The following is a 24,664-nucleotide window of genomic DNA, read 5'->3' as shown; positions in this document are numbered from 1 at the left end:
TATCAATACTATCTTCTTAGCCCTTGTCCCCAAAAAAGAAGGTGCTGAAGAGCTCAAGGACTTTCACACTATCGGTCTGCATAACTCGACTTACAAAATTCTTGCCAAGGTCTTGGCTTCTAGACTCAAGCAGGTACTTCCTTTCATCATCTCGCATTCCCAATCTGCCTTTAACAAAGACAGGTTAATACTGGATGGTGTGCTAGTAGCTCATGAGTGTATCCACTCTAGGCACCTATCCAAGAAACCTCGATTGATTTTCAAAATCGATTGGGAAAAAGCATATGATCATGTTGACCGGTCATTACTAGATGAGACGATGGCGAGAATGAATTTTGGACCTCGATGGAGAAAATGGATACATGGATTTATTTCCAATCCCCATTTCTCGATCCTTATTAATGGAAGTCCCAAAGGCTTCTTTGCTGCTTCGAGAGGGCTCCGTCAAGGGGACCCATTATCTCCCTTTCTCTTTACAATAGTTGCTGAAAATTTTAGCAGGTCTCTCTCTCGTCTACCAGGAAGATCTGCTCTCAGCTTTCCATTGCAGTTCACATGGACCATTGGCATCACATCTGCAATACACAGATGATACCTTAGTCTTCTTAGATGTGGACTCTCAACAAATAGAAAAGCTCAGACTTTTCCTCAAATGCTTTGAAATTGCCACTGGTTTCAAAGTTAATATGGAAAAATCTAAGATGATAGGAGTGGGTCTTACCTCCCATGAAGTCAAAGCCTTGATTCCGTCCTGGAATTGTATTGTTGAGGATCTCCCAACCACCTATTTGGGAATACCTCTAGGATTTGGGAAACCAAAAAGAGACATTGGACCCCAGTGATTGATCGAGTTGACAAGCGTCTTGCTGGCGGAAAGGAAGGTTCTTATCTCTGGCCGGTTCCTCTACTTTGGTTAAGGCTACTCTGGCTAACTCCCCCATTTACCTAATGTCCATTTTCCATATGCCAGCCTCCGTGGCCAAAAGGTTGGACCAACTAATGAGGAACTTTCTATGGTCTGGCCAAGCCGAAAAATCGAGATATCACCCAATATCTTGGGATAGAGTCCGACTGCCCAAAGTCCAAGGTGGTTTAGGAATCAGAGACCTTAGAAAGCATAACTTGGCTTTGCTGGGAAAGTGGTGGTGGAGATTAGCCACCCAACCAAACTCTTTCTGGGCACAACTTTTTCGGAATAAGTATAACATCCCGGACCACTTGTGGGTGCCTGAGAGGCTAGCACGAAGCAGGGGTTCTGGAGTTTGAAGATCTGTAGCATCCTCCTTTGGTCATTCAAGAAGGTGCTTCGCTTCCACCCAAAACAAGGCAATAGAGTTCGCTTGTGGTCGGACTTGTGGATTGGACATGCTCACCTGTGGGACCAATTTCCCTTTTTCAAATTGTCGTTAACAATGAGTCCACAATTGAAGAAGAAATGATTTTAGCAGGGGGGAATAGAACTTGGAATCCCTTTTTCCGAAGGAATCTTAATGAAGAGGAGACCTTAGCCTTCACCACCCTCTCGGCTGCTCTACATTATGTTTTCTTACCTCCATCAGGGAATGACTCGTTGGTATGGACTCCTGCCCCCTCGGGGAAGTTCTCGGTAGCCTCTTTCTACAAGCTACATATCCAACCTCCTACCTTCCCTCTAAATCCCACCTCCCCTCTTTACAAAGTTTGGAACACAATCGCCCCTCCAAAAGTCCAGTCTTTTAACTGGATAGCTGGTTGTCAGCAGGCCCTCACGCCGGACCAGTTTCAAAAAAGAGGTCATCCACTTCCAAACAGATGTGTAATGTGTCTACAAGAGGAGTCGTCCAATCCCCACATCTTCCTTCACTGCAATATAGCTTTTGAACTTTGGACTCTGATCTTGAGGCTTTTCAAACTTAATTGGGTCCTCCCACCTTCGGTAAAAGATTTACTCCATCATTATTCAAGTGGTCCTTGGCCCTTAGCAGGAAGAACTTTGTGGAGGGCAACAATTGCTGCTACATTATGGGTCTTATGGCTTGAAAGGAATGAGAGGATCTTTCGAGGCCAAAGAAATGAAGTCTCTGGGCTATTCCACAAGGTTACAGCTAAGGTAGTTTTTTGGGCCTCCACCCATGGAGCCTTTAAAGGGATCCCCATGAGTTCCTTCCTCAGCCAATGGGACAACATTGTTTGACTCCAGCCTAGAAAGCTACTGAGAGCTCACAACTGGATGCCCCCCCTCCTGAAAATGCCATAAAGTTAAATTTTGATGGCTGTTCATTGGGGAATCCGGGTCATTCAGGAGTAGGGGGCGTCTTCAGAGACCACAACCGCAATGTTCTCACAACATTTTCTGAATATGTTGGCTATGGAGACTCACAACTTGCTGAAGCATTGGCTCTTCTAAAGGGCCTGAAATTTTTTGACCCATCTTGGGGTCAATCCTTAGTGGTGGAAGGAAACGCTAAAAACATTTTAAGTTGGGCAGCAGGCATTATTGATCCTCCCTGGTACCTATCTACGATATTTGATGAAATTTACCTCCTATGCAGGGATATCAATGTCTACTGGAGGCATACATAACAGACGTCGAACGAACTAGCCGACCTTCTAGCTAAAGACGGGGCGAGGCGCCAAACAGACATGGAAGACAATGAATGGTCCATCTCCTTGTTTGCATTGGTCCATTGAGGTCTCTAGAACTCATAATTTCTTTTGTGACTTCTTGTAAAAGGGTGTCTATAAGCCCATTTTTTGCTTGGCTATCTCTCTTCCCAATCTTTTGTGCTCCTTCTTTGTAAAGTAATACAATGTTAACATTATCAAAAGCAACGATGATAAAAAAGTTAGGAGGGGGGGATAAGTGTGTGACATGTCAATGCTGTTTCCATCACTCTATTTCCTTTGTATAGCATAGTTCGCTTTTCTGATCTTCACATGATTCAATAATTCAGAACTGCTAATCTCTGACTATATGGCTTGCCTCAGATTCCTACTACTTCACCATGGATAATTACTATTCCATGGATAGTGATAATGAACAACTTATTCAGAAAAAAAAAAAGGCTCAGTTGTAAGGAAAACAGGCGATCTGGCAGCATAGGTAAAGGTGCCTTCTAAAACACTCCATCTGTGGCAAACTTCCACAATCTGAGTACATAGGAATCAGCAATGCCTGTATCCCTGAATTCTAGTATGTTCCAAGGACAAGTTGTGACAACGACATGAACCTTGCTCCCAATTAAGAAATGAACAGCAAACACAATGAAAAAAGTTATAAACCAAAGAACAAATACCTAAAGAAATAAAACAGCAGAACAAATAAAACAGCAGAACCAATGGATATAAAAAGAAAAAAAAAACACACTATTTACCTCAAGCATAAGTTGGCAAAAACCATTTGTATCCAATGACTTCAGGGAACCATCTTTATTTTCATGGAAAAGACTGAGAAAAGTATCAATCAATCCCTCAACCAGAATGCTCAACATTTTCTCAAGATAGGGTTTTGCTCCTGCATAAACCTGCAACAAAATGATTAGTCATGTCAGTCATTTTATTTGCCAATCAACGTTAGAAAGACCTAATCAGCCCAATAATTATTAAAAATAATATATAAAAAAGAAAGCTTGCACAGGAATGTCAGTGGCCCAAATAACAGCCCCTAAATTCCAGCTGAGTAACAACATAGATTGAGAAAGGAGAGTTTGCTCCTTAAAAGGTAAAATGCTCCTGGAGAAGTCACAAGATGTGTTGGGGAGGCCTTCATTAACAATATAAGAGTCAAAGAACGGGGTAAGAAAGGGTTTAGCTAAACGAGATATTGCCTTTTGATATCATCTCATGTCATGACTATAGTAAGTAAATGATTAAACCTGGCAAATCATTAGTGGAGATGTGAGGCAAGGACATTACACAATATAAATTGAGATACTCTGAACATCATACTCCTTGCATGAACACCATGCTCCAAGTGTGAGCATAGCATACACCCATATGAGATATATATCAGAAATCATTGTTGGCATAATTAATGATTTATACAGTAAAATGGAAGACCAATAAACAACATCGATTTTAGTTCCACAAATATAAAGAGTGGCATAATAGGAAATTACTATAAGCACATTTATGCAATAAAGCAAGTATGAAAATGCTTTGATTCAGTAAGCAGTAACGGTGACGGCATTAAGAAATGAGCATAGTATGATTAACGATAGAAAATAAGCCATGAACCTCTGCATGCACAGCAACAAGTGTGTGCAGTAGCTCCACAGCTGCATCTCGTACACCCTGTAAAGCATGGCATTTCAAACTTAGTTGTGGAAGGAAAGGAGATTAGGATGTATCTTGAATGTAAACAGAAGAATCAAATATGTAATTTTTAACTATTTCTTTACTTTGACTGCAGGAGCACCTCCCCAATGAACTCCCCCATCCAATAGATATGTGGAAGCTGCAGATCTAATCAAGTTTGCCTATTGAACAAGACAACAGTTTCTTCTCAGAGGTCATAAGATCAAATGTAACAGTATATAATATGTGAAAAGAAAAATGGATATTCTGAACAAGCTCATAATACACCAGTACGTATATAAAGCATCATTGCAAGATATGGCATGATTGCATCCAAGAAGGCTAAAAAAATTCTATGAACACAGAAAAAGGCCATATGACGAAATTCACTTTTGCAATAAACAAACACACGAACTGGGATAAAGATATATTCCAATAACGATCCATGTAGTCAATGAAGTACCAAAAGCATCTCCAAATCACAAAAGAACTAAAAAACAATCCAATCAACCCCAAATATGGAAGCTATGACCATATTTTTACCTAGTCAGCCACCCGCCCAAATAGCTTATTGGTTACATGATTGCCACTTGATGTCAGTGAAACTCATAACATTCAGCGACATGTTCTTTATTGTCTGCAAGCTACCACAAACCTTATCATCATCATCATCCGAGCCTTATCCCAACTATTTGGGTTGGTTTCGCCATAATGTTCTATCAAGTGCCATACCCTCAGTCAGACCATAAGTCACCCTATATCTTCCCATTACTTTCATCCATGTCCTTTGGGCCTTCTCCTGACCCTTTCAAAGCCTTTCACTTGAACCAAATCACCCACCCTAACCAATGTTGTTCTAGGTCGATGGTGCATATGGCCAACCCAGCTAAATCTAGTTCCCCTCATCTTATCGCTTATTGGAGCCAACCCTAAGTTCCCTCGGATGTACAGGTGGCAATGGGTCGTGTGACCCAGCCCGATGTCCTGGCCCTAAAAAGTAGGGCCTGGGACATAGAAGGTGGCTTGAGGGCCAGGCAACCACAACCCGACCCTCATTTTGCTTTACTTTTCCTTTTTATTCCTTTTAATTTTTTCTAGTTCAGTTCAGCCTGGCCTGGCCCTAAGAGGGCTAGGGCCGGACCAGAGTCCGGGCCGAGCCTGGGTCGACCTTACAGGGAATAAGGTCGGGTCAAGGCCAGCCCGGCCCAACCTGGCTCATTGCTAGCCCTAGATGTGTTCATTCCGAATTGTATCATTTCTTGTCTTGCTGCTCATCCATCTAGATATCCTCATCTCAGCTACACTCATTCGATGGATATATTGTTTCTTAACCGCTCAACATTCACCCCATAAAACATGGCTGGTCTTGCAACCGTCTTATAAAACTTTCCCTTCAGTTTTACTGGTATGCGATGATTACATAAAACTCTAGGAGCACATCTCCACTTTGTCTACCCAGCTCTAATTCGATGCACATCTTCCTCAATCTCTCCATTCTCATGCATTATCGACCCAAGATATCGAAGATAATCTCTTTTAGATACTTCTTGGTTATCAATCTTAATTACTTCCTTGTTTCTACGTCTATTGTTACTAAACTTGTATTTCATATAATATGTCTTAGTCCAATTAATTTTAAAACCTTTACCTAAAGCATCCCTTGAAAGTTCTAACTTTTTGTTGACGTCCCATCCTATAGATGCCTAGTTAACTCATCCATAACTAAAATAAAGAGATATGGCTTCAGCATTGAGCCCTGACATAGGCCTACTGTCATTAAAAACTCATTTGTCTCTCCATTAATTGTCCTTACACTAGTTAGCGCTCTCTCGTACATATCTCTCACCATGTCAATTTATCCTTTAGAGACTCATTTTTTTTCCAACACCCACCAAATTAACTCTCTAGGTATGTTATTGCACGCTTTCTCTAAATTAGTAAAAACCATGTGAGGCCTTTTCTCTTCTCCCTAGACTTCTCAATCAATTGCCTACATAGGAAAATAGCCACACAAACCCTATAACAAGTGAAATCATCTCATAGCATTCTATAGGGAGCCCCCGCATCCCTATCATTGCTTCCAATCACACTTCTTTGAGTGCATTAAAATCAGTCCAAGCAAATCAATCATGCCAAAAGCTTTGTTCTTAGATTCTTATGATTTTCGCAAGCCAGCATTGATATTTGTGTTTTCAATTTCCAAACTATTACGCCCAATGTTTTTTAAAAGATGGACTGAGTCAACATGACTGCATATAATTAGGTAAACTCTAGAGAATAACATATGGAACTAACCTCTCCTGCATTCTAACTGTCTAAGTTTGTACTTCTCTTTGTGACACGAGGAAATAAGGGCCATTAATTTTCTAGAGAGAACCACAACTCTCTATCATTAACCCAATCCTCTATTTATCTCTCTCTCTAACTTGAATCCAGGAAGAGTAATATGGATTCACTTTCTCTGTAAAAAGAAAGGCTAACAACTTTCTTTTTGTCTGGGATTTTCTTTTATTTTTCTGTTAGTGAATTAAAAGGTACCAAATCTCTCTCTCTCTGATGCAAATAAAACTCTCTCCTCGCCCAACCGGGCCCCCGGCTAAGCCGCCAGCCCGTTTCCCTCCCTCCCTCTTTCTCTCTCTCTCTCTCTCTCTCTCTCTCTCACATAAAAGAAAACAAGTTCCACTTCTTCTTAACATACCTATTCATTGTCTTTTTGTCATTTTTTTTTCTCAGGCTACAAATGTTAGAAAGTGAGTAATGCAGCTCAAGAAGCTGCTTCACAAGTGCATTAATGACCTAATATTCATTTGGATCCTCTTTACACCCATTGCATTGTTAGCAAATATATTCTTCTTTCCGAATTTGTAACATCATAGATCTATGTATGCTTAGGACAATGAACATTACAGGTTTCTCTATAAATACTGAAAGACTGCAAATCTATATAATATATCTGAATCGTATAATCGATGCATGTCATATTACCATTGCATGGTGAAGGATTTACAGTAAACCAGGAATTCAAATAAATAGTTTGGTAATTTATTTTATGATATGCACTGAGTGCAATAACAAATTAAATATAAAATAATTATAATGTCCAATAAAAAGTACAATGAATAATTTATTTTACATGATAATGTGTTATATTTAAGTATGTTGTATAAAGTACTTTTATTTGATTTTCTGAATTCATTTAGATAATTTCTCTTCAAAAAATAAAAATTTAGAAAGTAGTTGAACCAACTTATATTGCTCCAGGCTCAAGTCTGATTTTAGGACATTCATCCCAACAAATATAATCCAGGGAATCTGATGAGTCACAATATTCAAGAAGCTAATTCATTGAAATATGTCTAGAAATGAATGGAACGTATAAAAAGAAGCCTAGTCTACACATAACAGATTTTCAAAACTTGGTAACTAGGAAGAAAAATATGATTGAGTATACATACCTTTCCATATGTATAGTGGGCAAGGACTTTCTCCTCAAGGGCCGTAAAAGAGATCACTAGATCTCTAATGTCGCTCTCCCCTTCACTATCATTTTCCCTAGGAAAGATACATGAGCCACAGAGGAAAGGATAAGGTTCACATTTGCAAAAGAAAGAGCGGAAAACATCTAGATCAATTGGTGGTTTTAGAGGATATAACAAAAACAAGTAGGTAGATATATAAAAAGTTCGCACATTCAATTAAGGAATCTACAACAGAAAAACAGAACCAACTCTGAATGGATAGTGATTGAAGAGCATCAGCAGTTGACAGGATCACATTCACACATCATGAAGCACCTAATCCTAGTTTCTAGTAGACAAAACAATCAATTTTTAGGAATGCTGCTTATAGGCCCCATTAAAATAAGTTAACCATATGGACTATATATAATGTTATGATCATGCAAACATGTAAGTAATGTACATAAGTATACAAATGAGAGGTTTGCACATGCATATGCACGCGTTCACGAATGTGACATAAACAGGCACACACTCAACATGCTTCTCTATTTCTCCTAGTGCATTAAGCAACCAAGATTCTAACATGAACTTGCACACAATTTCAATATCTATAGTGCAGCAACTGTTATGGGTGCATGCCCATTAAAACTTGTGTAACTGTAACTCCTATGCATAATGGGACCCATGTAGTGATTCTTATGGTGTTATGGCCTCACGCCCATTAAAATTTGCAACTCCTATGAAGAGTGGACCTCATGCCCATTAGAAGCTGCTCCAATAATTATTGTAACTCCTGTTGTAATGGTTGTAAATCTTTTGCAAGTTGGTTGTTGACCATCCTATACTGTAACCCCCATAGGAATAAGTGTATATATAGGGCACATTGCCCTACGATTTGTAGAATGTGAAAAACATATGTATTTACGTTATCTTGTGCTTTAAGATTACTCTCTATCTCTCTCTTCTCACCCAATCTTAACATGGTATCAGAGCAAGGCTTGAAACCCTAGGATATCCATTACTTACAGCAGTCCTAGAATCATGACTTTTCTTTCTTATTGGACTAAAAATTGTGGTGTATCAGCAACCTCATATTCCAAGTAAGATTATCTCACTTTCCTTTGCGAAAAGTAACTTTTATCCTAAACTTTTTCCATTTGACTATACCACACAAAAATTACACAAATATATTCCGTACCTATTGCATAGCGTTCTTGCCCAAAACGTAGGGGTTCAAGTACAAGAGAGAAGGAAAATGCCAGAAATAAAGCACAAATTTCTTTGGGAAGCAGTTTTTCTAACAATCTAGGATTGAAGATCACTACAGTTAAGCTAGATGGGAAAAACTAAGAATGGTCCAATCTGCCAAAATGTTCATAGGAAGCCGAAGAAAAATGGGTTATATTACAGGAAAAGTAAAAGAACCTCCCACAAATGATCCATCCCATGATGAATGGGAAGTTGAGAACTTGAAAGTAATGACATGGCTTCTTCATTCTATGCAGCCAAGTATCAATAGGGAACGTTGTTTTTTAAGACTGCAAAGGATACATGGAAGATAGTAGCCAAGAGATGTTGTTCCCAATGAGATGACATGGTTAGGATTTACCAACTGCATCGCAAAATAATAAATTTTCAAAAAGGCGAAACAACTGTGAAATCATACTTTGGGATAGTGAGGCAAAAATGGGAAGAAATAGACCACTATCAACCTATTAATCCCACAGTTGATGACATTAAAAAATAGGCCGAATAAAGAATGATCTCTGAGTTCTTAGCAGGCGTACATCCTAACTTTGAACTTCAGAGAGTACAAGTTCCAGGAAATGACAAATTTCCTTCTCTTGAATGTGTCTATAATTATGTGAGGGGGGAGGCCAGTAGAAATGCTATTGCAGAAGGACAAAACTCAAAGCATCCATCATGAATGATCAGCCTTGGCAACAAGCTTCACGCAAGGAAAAATGGGTATGATAGGACCAAATCGTTCTGCACTATCTCCTGCTGAAAAGGAAAAATTCAAATGCGCCCTTTTTGGGAAGAGTGGACACACCCAAGTGCATTGTTGGGACTTGCATCCACACTTGAGACCAAAAGCAAGTAGTGCAAGTGCCAATACTGTATTAAGTGAGGGGGAGGAAACCTGAACCACAAAACGAATTTATCCAGGCCAAGAGAGCGGGACATCAAAAATTTACAGCACCAATTGACAGCTCTCAAGGTTCCCTAAGCTCCAAAACATTGGTCGAGCAACTAAGCACATATGCAACTGCAAATCATGCGCCCAACTCCACCTCTTCTACATCCTGTATCATTGATTCAAGGGCCACTGATCATATGACTGGTAAGAAAATTGGTTACTTGTTTTTTTTTTCTCCTGATCCTAATGAAGTTAAACTTGTTAATGGGTCCATGACTAGTGCTTCTGAAAGTGGAATATATAAACTTTCATCATCGTTGTCCTTACCCTCTGTAATACATTTTTCCTTCCAATCTTCTCTCTGTTAGCAACATGACAAAACAACTAAACTGTAGTGTCACATTCTTTCCCTCACAATGCGCTTTTAGGACCTGAAAACAAGGAAGACAATTGGTGGTGGTCGTGAAAGCAATGGGTTGTACCTGTTCAACATGGAATGTACTTCTATTACTCGCAAATTCTGAGTCTAGAAGTTCTGAGCATGTCCTCTTGTGCACACCCTCTTACGTCACATATCTTTAAAAATCATTAATAGTTATTGTTTCCAGATTAAGTTTGTTCCTCAATTACAATGTGAGACATGTCAATTGTCTAAATATTGTAGAACGTCTTTTCCATGTAGTGAAAATAGAAGTTCTAAGCCATTCCATCTTGTTTATTCTAATGTTTGGGGGCCCGCAACTGTTATTTCTATTTCTGGATATAGGTATTTAATCTCATTCATCGATGACTACTCTTGTTATACTTGAATCTATCTTATTAAAAGTAGAGATGAAGTACCTTCAATAGTAAACATATTTCATAAAATGGTTCAGACCAGTGTTTCAAAAATCGCCGATCCGATCTGGAATCGAGCGATCCAGATTGGGTATCGGTGATAACCGATCCAAATGCAGTATCGGTAAAACCGAGCGGTTCCTACTTTTTTATTTTTCAATCCGATTTTCTTTTTATGCACCCACCCTAGTTTTTTTGAAATGTGATTGACAAATTTTTATGCCAACTGGCACTCCACCTTACTCCCCCCACGTGATTGCCAAATGTGATTGACAAATTTTTATGCCAACTGGCACTGCACCTTACTCCCCCCACGTGATTGCCAGATGTGATTGACAAATTTTTATCCCAACTGGCACTCCACCTTACTCCCCCCACGTGATTGCCAGCTTAAAAAGTCTCTACGTGCAATACGCACGCTTCACATGGCCAAGACAACATTCAACATAACCAAATCATTGGGTTTTTTTATATTATTCATTCTTCTCACATCGCTTCGATGTGGGATACATTTGTGAGTTGAAAAAACGCTAGCAACTATTATTAGCTTGGGATAAATTGCAGTGAGATGGTGTACGCGCGATGGTGTACGCACGACGGTGTACGCCTGTCATGAATAAGAAAGTTGTATGTCCGATTGTGGCAATGAAATTTGATGATAAAAAAAGAAAAAAAAACTATTAAAAATAATAATTAGGTGCCCATCACCCCTATCTTTCACCAAAAAAATTTAAATTTACTTACCAAAAAAACATAAAAACTCTATTAAGCTATTATATCATGGTATTATTTCATTATATGAGTAATAATTAATTAATTAGTTAATTAGGATTAAAAAATTAGTACTAACTCATAGGATAAAAAAAATAAAAAGTAATACAACAAGCAAAAAAAAATGTAGTACAACATCTTCTTTTGTCAACAAAAAAAAAAAAAGATAATCAACAAATATCATATTTTTCTTGTTAAAAAAAAATAAAAGATAACACAATAGTATTTCTTGTCAAAAAAATAAAAGGTATTTCTTAATACAACTTAGGAATAAACGGTCTAATTATATTTTTTATTTTTATAACATGATGGTCTTTAACATAAATTTAGTAATATTAATTTAAAGATAGGATTCATACAATAAGGCCAATTGAAATCTCTCTCTTTCTACTAAAAATCTCTTCCACTAATTTATTCTAGAAACCTAAAAAATTAAAGAAAATTGGTACGCATTCTAATAATTTCTACATTGATAACCAAATCTTTTATTTTAGTTATTAATTTTTGTATTATAAATCATGTAGTGTACTATTTTTCTTACAGTTGTCAATAATACATTTTAAATTAGATGATATTATAAAATATTTTGGATTTGTTATTATTTATGTAATAAAATAACTATAAAATATTGTTGGTAAATAATATTATAGTTAGTTAGGTTGTAATAATTTGGGTTTTTTTAGCGGATTAGGGTTTTCCGACAATTAGAGATTTTAGTGGCCAATTTTTCATCGATTTAGTCAACTCTTTATTGTAGTCCATATATGATTATATACTTAATCCATGATAATTCTATGATTTATTTTGTGTGATGTAAATTTAATGGTCAACATAAGGTCATATAGGGAAAGAACATCTCAATATTCATAAATTGATGAAAACAATGAAAGTTAATAATGTAGTACCCCCATTTCTTATTGGATTCCTAAAAAACAACATTTATAATGAATTTTAATAATTGTTTTGAATTTTTTTTAGGCTTAATCCGAGCGATTTTGCCTGATTCCCAATCCGGATAGCCGATTCACCGATCCGGATCGGTTTTTGGGATGCCCGATCCGGGTCACTGATCCGTTTTTTAAACCAATGGTTCAGACCCAATTTGAGACCCGAAAAAAGAAAATTCCATTCTGACAATGCACGAGAGTATCTAAACCATGGATTAAAGAATTAACTTCTTGAAGATGATATAGAAACTTAAACATCATGTTGCTACACACAAAAACATAATGGTGTGAATGGAAAAATAAACACTGATTAGAAGTTCGATGGCATCTTAATAGAAATGAAGATTCCTAAGACATATTGGGATGAAACAGTTCTTACTGCTGCCTATATGATCAATAAAATGCTTACACTTGTTCTTGATGGTTCTTATCCTTTCAAACTTCTCTATCATACATTTGCTTTATTTCTCCTTCATGGAAAAGTTTTGGTTGTCTGCTTTGTGCATATACTGGTGCCGACTCGGAATAAATTAAGACCCCAATCTACCAGATGCGTGTTCTTAGGATACTTGATCTCTCAAAAAGGACACAAGTGTTAATGTCCAAAAACTAAAAGAAATTATATCTTAAAAGATGTTATTTTTCTTCCTAATGAGATTTAATATCCACTATCCCACCGAACAATCCTATTCCTCTTTCAATGATCATAGATAGTTCCAGTAATCCAACAAACGAACATGTGGAATCTACTAAGAAACAACTGAATGCATACACTCAAAAAGGAACAAGGGAAAGTCTAATGCAATCGATCAATCCCAACTCCTTGACTTGTCGGGTACTTCTTCTCCTCCTACCCCTATACCTTCTGAATTCAATTTACCTATGGCTATAAGAAGTGAAAATGGGCTTGTACTTCTTCTCATCCGATCAGTAAATTTGTTTCTTATGCTTCACTTTCACCTTCTTTTTGTGCATACCTTTGCTCTACGTCCTTTGTTTCTATTCTTAATCCAGATGCATTGGCTCATCCATAATGGAAAGCAACCATGATTAAGGAAATGATTGCCTTAGAGAAGCAGCGAACTTGGGATGTGATTGATCAGCCAAAAGGACAACATGTGGTAGGATGCAGGTGGATGTATACCTTGAAGCACAAGCTAGATGGCTTAATTGAGAGATACAAAGCTCGCCTAGTGGCTAAGGGTTTTAAACAGTTATATAGTCGATTATAAGGAGAATTTGCCTCCTGTTGCAAACTAGAAATTAGTCCAGGTACTTTTATCTATTACAATAGATAGGAAATTGCCATTCCACCTACTAGACGTGAAGAATGCTTCTCTCCATGGAGATCTACAAGAGGAACTGTATATGGAATTGCCACCTGGGTTTTATCCTCAAGGGAGAAAGGGAAGGTCTGCAAGTTGAGGAAAGCTATATATAGATTGAAACAGTCACCTCGGGCTTGGTTCGGAAAATTCAGTACAGCAATATGTCAATTCGGATTTCAAATAAGTGTTTCTTACCATTACGTATTTGTTAAAAGAGAATCTTGTTCTACCACAATACGGATAGTTTATGTGGATGATATTGTGCTCACAAGAAACAACGATCACAGAATTCAAAAAATGAAAGAGTTCTTGAGGGGTGTTTTTGACATCAAGGATCTTGGTCCATTGTTACTTCCTTGGAATAGGTGGCTAAGTCTAAACGGATTTTTTTTCTTTGCCTCAAAGGAAGTATATTGTTGATCTCCTCAATGATACACGAATGCTTAGAGCCAAACCAGTAAAATCTCCTTTAGAGGTTAATCACAAACTATATGATCAACAGTCAGAGCCTCTGAGTAACCATGGTATATATCAGAGATTAGTAGGTAGACTTATTTATTTAACTGTCACACGGCCAAATATTGCATATGTTGTAGGCATGGCAAGTCAGTTTATGCACGCACCATGCACCCATTGCTTGGAGGTTGTTTCGCATTTTAAGATATTTAAAATCTGCTCCAGTGAAAGGGCTACTTTATACTAGTCATGGTCATCTTGATGTACAAGGTTTCTATGATTCAGATGGGGCCCGATGTTCTCTTGATCGATGATCTACCAATGGCTACTTTATGACAGTGGGTGGTATTTAGTCACCTGGAAGAGAAAGAAGCACTTTGTAGCTCGATCTTCAGCAGAAGCCGAATATTGAGCAATGGCAAGTGCTACATATGAAATAATTTGGCTCCGTTCTCTTCTTGAAGAGATGGGTGTTAATGTATCAACTCCTATTTCTCTACATTGCGATAATCAAGTGGCAATTTATATTGCATCAAATCCTGCATTTCATAAAAGAACCAAGCATATTGAGGTTGACTGCCACTTTGTCAGAGACAATGTCGCTTAAAAGACAATATGTACTCCATTTGTTTGCTCCGAGAACTAATTGCCAGACATACTTACACCAAGGCCTCTAATCGAGTTCAACTAGAGGATACTTGGACCAGCTGGGCAGCTATGATATATATGCTCCAGCTTGAGGGGGAGTGTAGCAACTGTTATAAGCTCATGTCCATTAAAACCTATGTAACAGCTGTAATTCCCATGCATAATGGGCCTCATGTAGTGGCTGTAATGTTATTATAGGCTAAAGGATACTTTGGACGAGCTGGGCATCTACGATATATATGCTCCAACTTGTGGAGTGCAGCAACTATTATGAGCTCATGCCCATTAAAACCTATGTAATAGTTGCAACTCCTATGCATAATGGGCCTCATGTAGTGGCTGTTAAGTTGTTTTTTTTGTTTTTTGAACATGAAAGTGGCTATTAAGTTGTTATGGGCTCACGCCCACTAAAACATGCAACTTCTACAAATAATGGACCTCATGCCCATTAGATCCTGTTGCAACAATTATTGTAACTCTTGCTGTAATGGTTGTAATCTGTTGCATGTTGACCCACCCATACTGTAACCCCTATAGGAACTTGTGTATATATAGGCCACATCGCCCTACGATTTGTAGAGTGTGAAAAACATATATATTTACTTTATCTTGTGCTTGAATATTGATCTCTTTCTCTCTTTTCTCTAAATACATTTCAAAAACTCAATTCTACCTAACACGTGTTGGTCAGAGTCCTTGTATCACACAAACAACACATTGTATCGATCCTCCAAAACAATGATCTTCCAAACCTCTATAAAGAACAAGAGAAGCTTACACATGATTCATTTGAACTATTTTACATTTCAAAACTTAGATAAACAAAAGGTGCCATAACCACAGAAATAAACAAGCACAAACCAAAATCATCTACCATTTCTTCGCTAGTTTCAAAACAACTCCTTACATAGCCATCTAGTTTCAAAATATCTCTTTATATAGTTCATGGAAGGTAAGAAACCAGAGAATCAACACAATGAACTGCCATAAAGCATAACAGTAACCCAAGAGGAAAAATAATAAGAATTAGACCTTTTACATCAATAATACTATAACTATTAAAAGAAGTCAGTCTTTTAAATACAATGGCAGGACGAACCTTCAGAAAAAATTTGTGTTCCCTTTTAACAATCAATGAAAGTAAACAGAACAAGCATTTAAAACTTTCAGCTAAAACTAACCTTGATGTGATCCAGATATGCTTGTACTTAGTATACAACTCGCGGGAAAGTTGTTCTTTGCAATATCCAATGTTACTCAAAACTATCAATAGTTTCTGATGTGAATCAGTGACCACACTACCAGGGTGAAGACCAAAATATTTCCCTTCTGAATCAGGCAAATACCCATTTTGTAAACTTAAACTGTCCTTGTTCGATCTGTTTTGAGATAGTTCACGACCAATACGCTCTAGGTATCCTGCCAAAAGAAGGTCATAATAACTCATGCTGAAACAGGGCAAAAACAAAGGACACTGCATGAACAGGCAAAACAGCACATACAGCAGGCAGCTGCATCTCTGGCTTACCTGTAAAATCAATAAAGCAATTCAGAAAAGCCAGCCTCACAGATTCCTGCATTTCTTGAACTCGCATGGTCATGTTGCCAGAGATTGTTGTCTCACTCTTAAGGCTTTTAACCATTCTAGAAAAAAACGATCATAAATTCAATGACAGAGAAGCAAATTAAAATATATCATTAAAAGTTCACTGAAAAAGCCACTAGGTAAACTAACTTCACAACAAATGGATTTGTTTTGAAAAACCAAGCTTCCCATTGAACATCTTGTCGATCACATTGGGTATTTGACGGATTGACAACCCTATCGAATTTGAACACTGAGAACAATGTAAAGTACAGATGTCTTAACTCTGAAATTTAGAGGTTAAAGATGCAGCACATGACATATACAACACAATTTCGCAGCCATCATCATGATTAGCCAGGAGTTAAGACTAAATCCTAAAACTCCAATTATTCCCTGACCAGTCCCAGCCAGCCAGCCTATCAACAATCAAATTGGTTTATTTGCATTTGGCCCATGGCATAGAAAACATATGTCCATGAGACATACCCATAATCTCATAAAAGAGTTTGCACATCTACTCATTCAAATGCACTGAAAAATCCACCTCAAATATGAAAACTCCTTATATTGCATTTACTTAAAGAATGGTGGAAATGGAGAAGCCCAACTATGTAGCATTTCAATATTCTAGACATGAATTAGCAGCACTAGTACCACCATATCAATGAAAAGATGCATTATGCACCGCTATACATTTGGCAAACCTTTTCTCAGTTTACTTAGAAATGTGGAAAGAATTTCTCACAATAATGAAAACCCTACCCTTGGTCTAAGAGGGGTGATGTCCTTAAACTTCCCCGAAACCTGTACCATGTCTGGGTATAAGGGCTGGGTTGTGTTCGGTAGGTAGCCAACGTAAAATTTTGCCAAAACTTATCATGAATCCTAAACACAGACCAAGATTCGTGTAACCGACTCCAATCAATTGGGAAAAGGTTATGATGATGATGATGATGATGAATGAAAGCCCTACCCTCACATACAACAGTTTAGAAATTGGGAAAGGATTTCTTGCAATAACGATAGCCATACCCTCATGTACAACAGTTTACCAACTTAGTTAAAAGGAAAAAGTTACAAAGTTGCACAGGCACCTTACTTCCATAAGAAAAATTCTGTTCTAAAGCCCACCAAGTCAAATCAAACTCACTAAAGCGACTTGGCATGCACCAGGCGAGTCTCAAGTTTCTATTACAAGACTTGAACCAAGTCTTTTTACCTCTACTATTTTTTCAAGAGAGAGTTGAGTTTCGGTGAGACTCGAGTAAGACTAATAGACCCGATATGACTAAGCTTGGCACAGAACGACTCCCAAAGGCCCGAGTTTCAATTCACTAAAGAAAATTAACAACCCAAAGGACAGAACTCTCCATAGATGGCAGACACTCAAAACCACTTGACCACAGCCATGAACAGAATATCGCTTGACATGAACATCCTCAATGCTAAGTTATGAAATACCATCAGAATATACCAGGTACCAACTAGGTCTATTGAATCACATGCTTCATGGATCCATAACATAACAATGATAAGTGTCAATCACATTTTCACGACTGTTACAGACACATGTTTTACCGCATGTCTCGACATGCCAGACACTGCTAGATACTTGCATGTTTGACATTTGTGTCACACAAGCAGACACCACATGTCTTGATAAGACGCTTGCTTCTACACGTATGTCCAAATTTTAGATGCATATCCGCAATTTCCAAACACACTTGTATCAGTTAGATGCTTGCGACAAGAGTTTTGGACACGTCCAAATTCTAGACATGTCCAATCTCATATACTATCATTTTGGCAATCATTTCCATAACTATGGACAGTCTAAGATCTAAATGTGTCAATAATCAGTGATTCAGAGCTCGGTCAGGACTTGCAAGGATCAGTGGGCTGAATTGGTCAAGTCTAGGAGACCTGCCCAAATCACCAATTATCAGCCAAGTCTCTGACAAAAAACATAGTAGGGTCCCTAAATCAGTGAGAGCCGGGAGAGCCCTGGACACAGGCAACTTGCCAGGTCAAGTGACTCAGGCAAGTCCAAGCCTAAGCCAACAAGTTTAAAGCACTGCAAACAATTTTAAATTATTATTATTTAATAGATAAATTAAAGTTATATGTAAACCCAATATATATAGCCGAACACCTTAGTATTCTATGCACATGTACAAACATGTCATGACCAACACCTGTTTTGAAGGTGGTGTCAGTCACAGCATAACCGTGTCTGATGCCAACACGTTCTTGTGTCCTTGCAAGTTAAGTACAACAAAAAGAATCAATATTGAACTGCAACGGTGCCACACTGTGCAAATAAAACATCATCAGAAAAATGAAGAATCTTGAAATGTGATGTATTTTATCCATCAGAACATAACAACGAAAAATTGCATACTTACAAATCAACCTGATCCATTGCCGAGATCAGCATTATACTAAATGCTAGAGGCAAGAACGATATTGTATATGGAGACTTGCTCCGCTCAAGAATAGACACGGGTACCCACAATTCTTCCCTAGATATCTCTTCTGTTGCCGCTCTCATCCATGAGCAAATTCTTAATACAAAGATTTTTGTGATTTCCATGTGAAGGGACAACAATGATTTAACTGGAAGAAACAGGTGATATAAGTTACCATAAAACTGCATTTCCTGCAGATTAAATAATGTAGTGCAAAAAGCAAAATATTTTTACCAGCACTTGGAGGAGCAGCCTCTTTTCCTTCAAAAGCGTGGCAAGCCTTAGATACTTCCTTAATGGCGTCCCTCATATGTGGATGGAGAACATTAGATTCTTCAAGATCTCGAAATGTGTTATGGACCTGCAAAAATCAATAAACCAAATATACCAACATTTGACACTGATAGATAGAATCATTAAAAGTGGATGATGTGACACATCTAAAAACCATTACAAGCAAAGAAATCAAATTCAAGGTGAACAAAGTGGAAAGAGAAAATATTTTTCATTTTCACAGGGTACAACTGCAAATGTGAAAAGAAGAAAGATATCAACGTTTTCAGGACGCAGGATGGTGGGCAATAAATCATTTGCTAGAAAACAATTTTCTCAAAATGAGACAAGCAATCAACCAATCTGTGTTTAAAACCTCGGGGAGTCCAACTCAAACTTGCCAAAGTCATTCGGCACTAGCAGTTACACACCCTGCCTTCTAGATGACCCCGACTCAGGTTATTTGAGTCTCAACAGAGACCTTACAAAACCAGTTAGCCAATTCCAAGTCTTAACTGGTCACACTTGGGACACGAGCCTACTTGGACCCACCCAGTTCCATGTTTTAAAACACTGGAATAGAACAGTGAAGAGGGACAGAGACATGACGTATTGTAATTCATGTCTGGACTGTCAAACAGGTTGGTGGGTCGGCCTGACCAAGGTTCAGACATGGATTCCCCTAGTCGGGCTGAGTTCGGTCAGGATTAGGCCTGAACTGTTGAGTCCAAGGTTGGACCTAGGTCGCCCAGGCAATCCCCAAGGTTGAACCTATAGGGGTCCAGGTCCAGATCCACCACCTAGACCCAAAGGCTTGGGTCCAAGTCTGACAAACCTGGACCTGATCAGGTCTAGATCCAAATTTGGGTTGCCCAACTGGCTTACAGCCCTATTCATGTCACAAACAAATGAAATTCATGGGAGATAAAAAATCATAAAGAAAGTATCATACCTCAGACACTATTTTGAAGGCCATAGATTGCATTCAGGTAGGTTACTCATTTGGATGCTACAATGGATACATGGGAATGCCTTGTGCAGACACACTGCCATTTGCCAATCGTAATCAAGAATCATGAAAGCCACTTTGAAGTTAGAAGTGTCACATGCTTGAAGTGTCACATGCTTGCCTCTTAGATGCATTTACACGAGATGAAGCCAAGTCCCTAAGATGCTGCAGGTCCAGCACCTCCCATTGGAATCTCTAAGTCTTCGAGAAGGCTAACATTCAGGTTCGTTTCATTTTTGGATGTCACAGACGTCACATGGAAATGGCTTCTCTCAGCTCACAGTTTTGCCCACATGCTATGTACCAAGCAAATCCTTACTCAAAAGCCATGGGGTGAAACAAGGACTCGGAATGGAAGCCACAAGGGTGCCAAGCCCAAGTTAGATCAACAGACTCTGCCAAGTCTGCACAAAAAGTTCCAAAAATAAAAGAAGCCTGACATAATAGGCTGGTTCCCATTTGTTTGGTTAGGAGACACGCAAGGTGCCAAGCCCCAGTAACTCCAGCAAATCCTTTTCCTTCACTGCTCAAAAGTCATGGAGCAACTTCTAAAGGGTAATGGGCATGCTTTTTTGGGTGTATTATAGAAGGCTCACGAGGGAAAACTCTCTTTAGGTTGGCTAGAATTCCTATAGTAGTGCTGGATGCAATCCACAACAAATAATGAATAGAGAGAGTGATCTACAGTCATCTAACCATAGTTCTCTGCAGAAATGTGTTTGAAAATAATAAATTCCTAAAATATCCCTACTTTTCCAGCAGAACATAAATGCTCAGATGCACTGAGATGACCAGCAAGGTCTGCCGCTTCCTAGGTGTATCTAGGCACGATGGAAGGACACTAAGAACGATCTCTTTCTTCACTACACTTTCTACAGCTCTAAAATGTGGAGAAGCGAATGAGACCATTGGAGAAGGAATTCTATATACCCTATAGGGCACGTTTGACAGATAGCCAAGGCTGGCATCAGGGATAACCGAGGTATCCCTGAAGTGTATGGTAGTTCCACTTTTGATGACAAGGATTAGCTATAGTGATTGGGGACAAGAATGTCCCCATCCCCCATAAAAGGGGATGCGGGTAAACAGATGCAGAAGTGGTTTTCTAGAATTCCAATACTTTGGGTTTCTGCAGAACCCCGAAACTCGTGGAACAACCATCCCTTCTACAAAACTAGTACCCCCTCTGTTGACCTCCACCAAATGACCACACCCTCTTACAAATGACCACCCTCTTAGAAAAGGTTATCAACAAGGTACTGTTAGCTCATGGTCTCCAGAACCTCGGTTCTGAGCAGCCAGGATTTCCAAAACCCATGGATTTTCCAAATCCCAACTCCGCCTTGGCCGGCCCCATGCCGGTCCCAAGCCTCGGTAAAGGAGGAGGGTTGTATTAGGTAGGCAACCAGGATAAAACTTTGCCACATTTTTATCATGAATTCTAGCCGACCCCAATTAGTTGGGACATGGCTCGGATGATGACGATGTTGATGATGGATTTTCCAGATCCCCTGTCAAATGTGCCATTAGGGTGTGGAACAGAAGTCACCAAGAGATACAAAGTACTTCACTATTGTTCATGAGCAACAATGGGTCATCATAGTAAAAAACAATGATCCACTAAATCGTTTCAGTAATATATGCATATTCGTGGTATACAGATTGAAGCTTCACATCAGAATGTATAACAGTAGTTTAGTTATCATGTAAAGCAAGTATCACATCATCCTCTAATATAGTTTCAGCAAAGTAGAAACTGAGAAAGGTCCTTCGAAATTCGCAAGAAATATATAATAATTCTAAGACAAATAGCTTATCCACAAGGAAGGATCAACTAAGAGGAAAGCCAAACTGACAGTAAGATATCACTTATTCTTTCAATCTACAAAACAAAAAACAAACAGTTAAGTATGAGGAAAACCTTTGTTTCATATATCAATACAGTGCCTTGTACCATCTCAGCAACTTCATCAAGAGAATGACTAGAACATTTCATCTCCCCAAATCTATCTTCAGTCTTATGTGTAGTAGCCTTGCCATTTGGTTCTACGCTGTCAGCCGCAACTTGAGAAGACTGTCACAAAACAATAGCTTCATAGATATAACGGAAGAGCACTTTCGCGTTAAACAGTTAGTATTTTGACATTATTACCTACAGAAACCATCATTGGTTTTTGCTAATTCATCCTCCCCAATTTTGGAAGGCCTTAGAGGCAATTATTTGTACACAAAATCATAGGATCCACGCTCTTGCGCTCTTCAAACAAGATAGTGACAAGACATTGCAAAAAAAAAAAAAAATTTCAAAAATGTTTTTTCATTTGAGGAGATAGAAAATGCAGTGCATACGAGCCTTCCCTTTTAAGGGATTTATTTGATTCCAAATTTTGAAGATTGCCTCATCATCACCAAATGAACAGTTAAAAAATTGACTTTGAGTTCTTAAAGGGCTAGATCCAACGACCCATGATACAGACAGTCTGCGCTCAATGTTCAAAAAACCATTTTCTTCTTAATTTTTTCGCAATGGGCTTCTTAATTGGATCCAAGAGAATGTGTGCTCACCAAGTCAAAAAAAAAAAAAAGAACATTTCCCGGGGCGTTATTCAAATTTTTTTTTCGGGGCTTCTCTGTCAAGTTCAAGCGAATGCATGTACCATGTTTGGGCCAAAGGGCATTTGTTTTCCACACAACCAAACACCCACACTCATGTGAGCATAAAAGAATCAAGTTGGTAATTGAATTGTAGCAATAACTACAAAAATTTACTCAACATATGAACTCAAATATCATCATCTTAAACCAAGATGAAACACTAGTATTGGACTCCAGTTTCACAAAGAATCTGCAGATATGCTCATTACAATGTATAAAAGGACCTCCTTTCTCCCAAAACAGGAATTAGTAATCCGAAGTTACTACCTTCCATGCTCATCAAATCTCTGGTGAGTGAAAGTGGAACTAAAGAGAGAGAAAATGATCTGGGCAGACTGACCGCCACAGAGTTTCAAGATAAGAACAAGAGAAATTTAATTCTCAGTCAATGGTCCTAGAATATCCAATAGAAATGAAATATCTCAAGCAATCAGAGGTATCTTTTGTAGGAGTTAAAAGGGTAAATTTTGGTCAACCAGAGGAATGTCTAGCACCAAAAATATGAAATCAAACAGTTGACACGGATAAAGAACAATATACATCAGCAACGAAACTCATTTTCCATTGAAATAATTATTAAATGGAAAAACCAAAATAACTTCAAACTTAATATTTGGTTACAAGATAACAGCATCCCTTGTTATGGTTATAGTTAATGTGTATTATATTCAATGTTATAATCCACAGCATAAGAATGAAGTAATGGACTCGAGGCATAGGTAGTCTAGGTCGTGGGTATCAGAACATAACATCTTGAATTCCATTCCTACTATGGGGAGGGACCCTCCCCCCACTGATCTACCCAACCTTGAAATCTCTGAATAATTAGCACAATGCATCCTGACTCCAAAAGTACAACACTGTATGTGAGCATGTAGTAGGTACACTTAGTTCACATATTAGGCTCAATCTTTACCTTCAGGTGTTTGCATCTACCAAAATTACTGAAGAGTTTTTTTTTTTTTTTTTTGGTTTGTTTCAATCTTTTCAAATCAATAATTGGCAATACATTAGACATAGAGGTTATCCATGCCATGAGTGCTTCAAGTCACATCTACAACCAATGTGGATGTGCTTCACTGTACCTACAGAATAAAGGCATGTAACTCTGCACTGCACCAAGAGTAGGAGTTCTGTGTAACATAGCATATTGACAAAATAGGGGTGACTCGCTGATAGAGCGGTTTAAGGGAGCCCACATATAGATATGGAGATGGACACCAATATAAATAAGGGAATCATAATTGCATTCACCAAACCACAGGACATGAACATAGATATGTATCATCACTGGCCGACTGTTATACATATCAGAATTCTAATATATTACAGATAGTCCACAATTGTGATCATCAAATATGAAGGTGCATATCATATTTTAGACAAAGCACAGTTTTTGCTTAAGATATTCATCACATCATATTTTACGCATACCATATTAGACATTTATTTTGTTCATGTCGACACTTTTAATGTAGCAAGTTGTCGGGGATAGCATTATAAATTATGTGTATTATATTGTTATATTTATATATATATATGGGCAGTGATCTAATGCAACAATTGTATTATAGTATAATGCAACCACACTTCTAGAAAACCATGTTTGTGGTACTTGTATGACCCAAAATTTTGCACACACTTTCATCATCTCAATAATCAATCCCAAGAAAAGAAAAAATCAATTTGAACCCTAGATATGGTCAAAATGAGTCCTATCCAACAACAAATCTAGACCATTCATTTGGTGAATTTAAAGATCTTAGCCTTTACAAACTCAAAATCATTTTTTCTTTTTTGTGATTGTT

At 38.2% G+C, this 24,664-nt stretch overlaps 1 protein-coding gene across 1 annotated transcript in view; it reads right to left on the bottom strand.

The window, feature by feature from the left end:
• Window positions 1–24,664, bottom strand: part of LOC18444309 (exocyst complex component SEC5A) — a 64,456-nt gene that overhangs the window by 2,832 nt on the left and 36,960 nt on the right. The window contains exons 11-19 of the mRNA XM_006854484.4: window positions 22,123–22,275; window positions 19,154–19,280; window positions 18,857–19,067; window positions 16,392–16,507; window positions 16,045–16,282; window positions 7,731–7,827; window positions 4,380–4,457; window positions 4,216–4,272; window positions 3,354–3,503 (exon numbers count right to left, since the gene is read on the bottom strand). Coding sequence (XP_006854546.2) covers window positions 3,354–3,503; window positions 4,216–4,272; window positions 4,380–4,457; window positions 7,731–7,827; window positions 16,045–16,282; window positions 16,392–16,507; window positions 18,857–19,067; window positions 19,154–19,280; window positions 22,123–22,275 — 1,227 coding nt within the window. The remainder of the gene's footprint in view (window positions 1–3,353; window positions 3,504–4,215; window positions 4,273–4,379; window positions 4,458–7,730; window positions 7,828–16,044; window positions 16,283–16,391; window positions 16,508–18,856; window positions 19,068–19,153; window positions 19,281–22,122; window positions 22,276–24,664) is intronic.

Source organism: Amborella trichopoda, chromosome 11 (assembly GCF_054954075.1).
Source record: "Amborella trichopoda isolate Santa Cruz 75 chromosome 11, AtrichopodaSantaCruz75HAP2 v2.0, whole genome shotgun sequence".
Taxonomy (NCBI): Eukaryota; Viridiplantae; Streptophyta; class Magnoliopsida; order Amborellales; family Amborellaceae; genus Amborella; species Amborella trichopoda.
The sequence above is the reverse complement of the archived record's forward strand: the minus strand, read 5'-3'. Positions and strand labels throughout refer to the sequence as shown.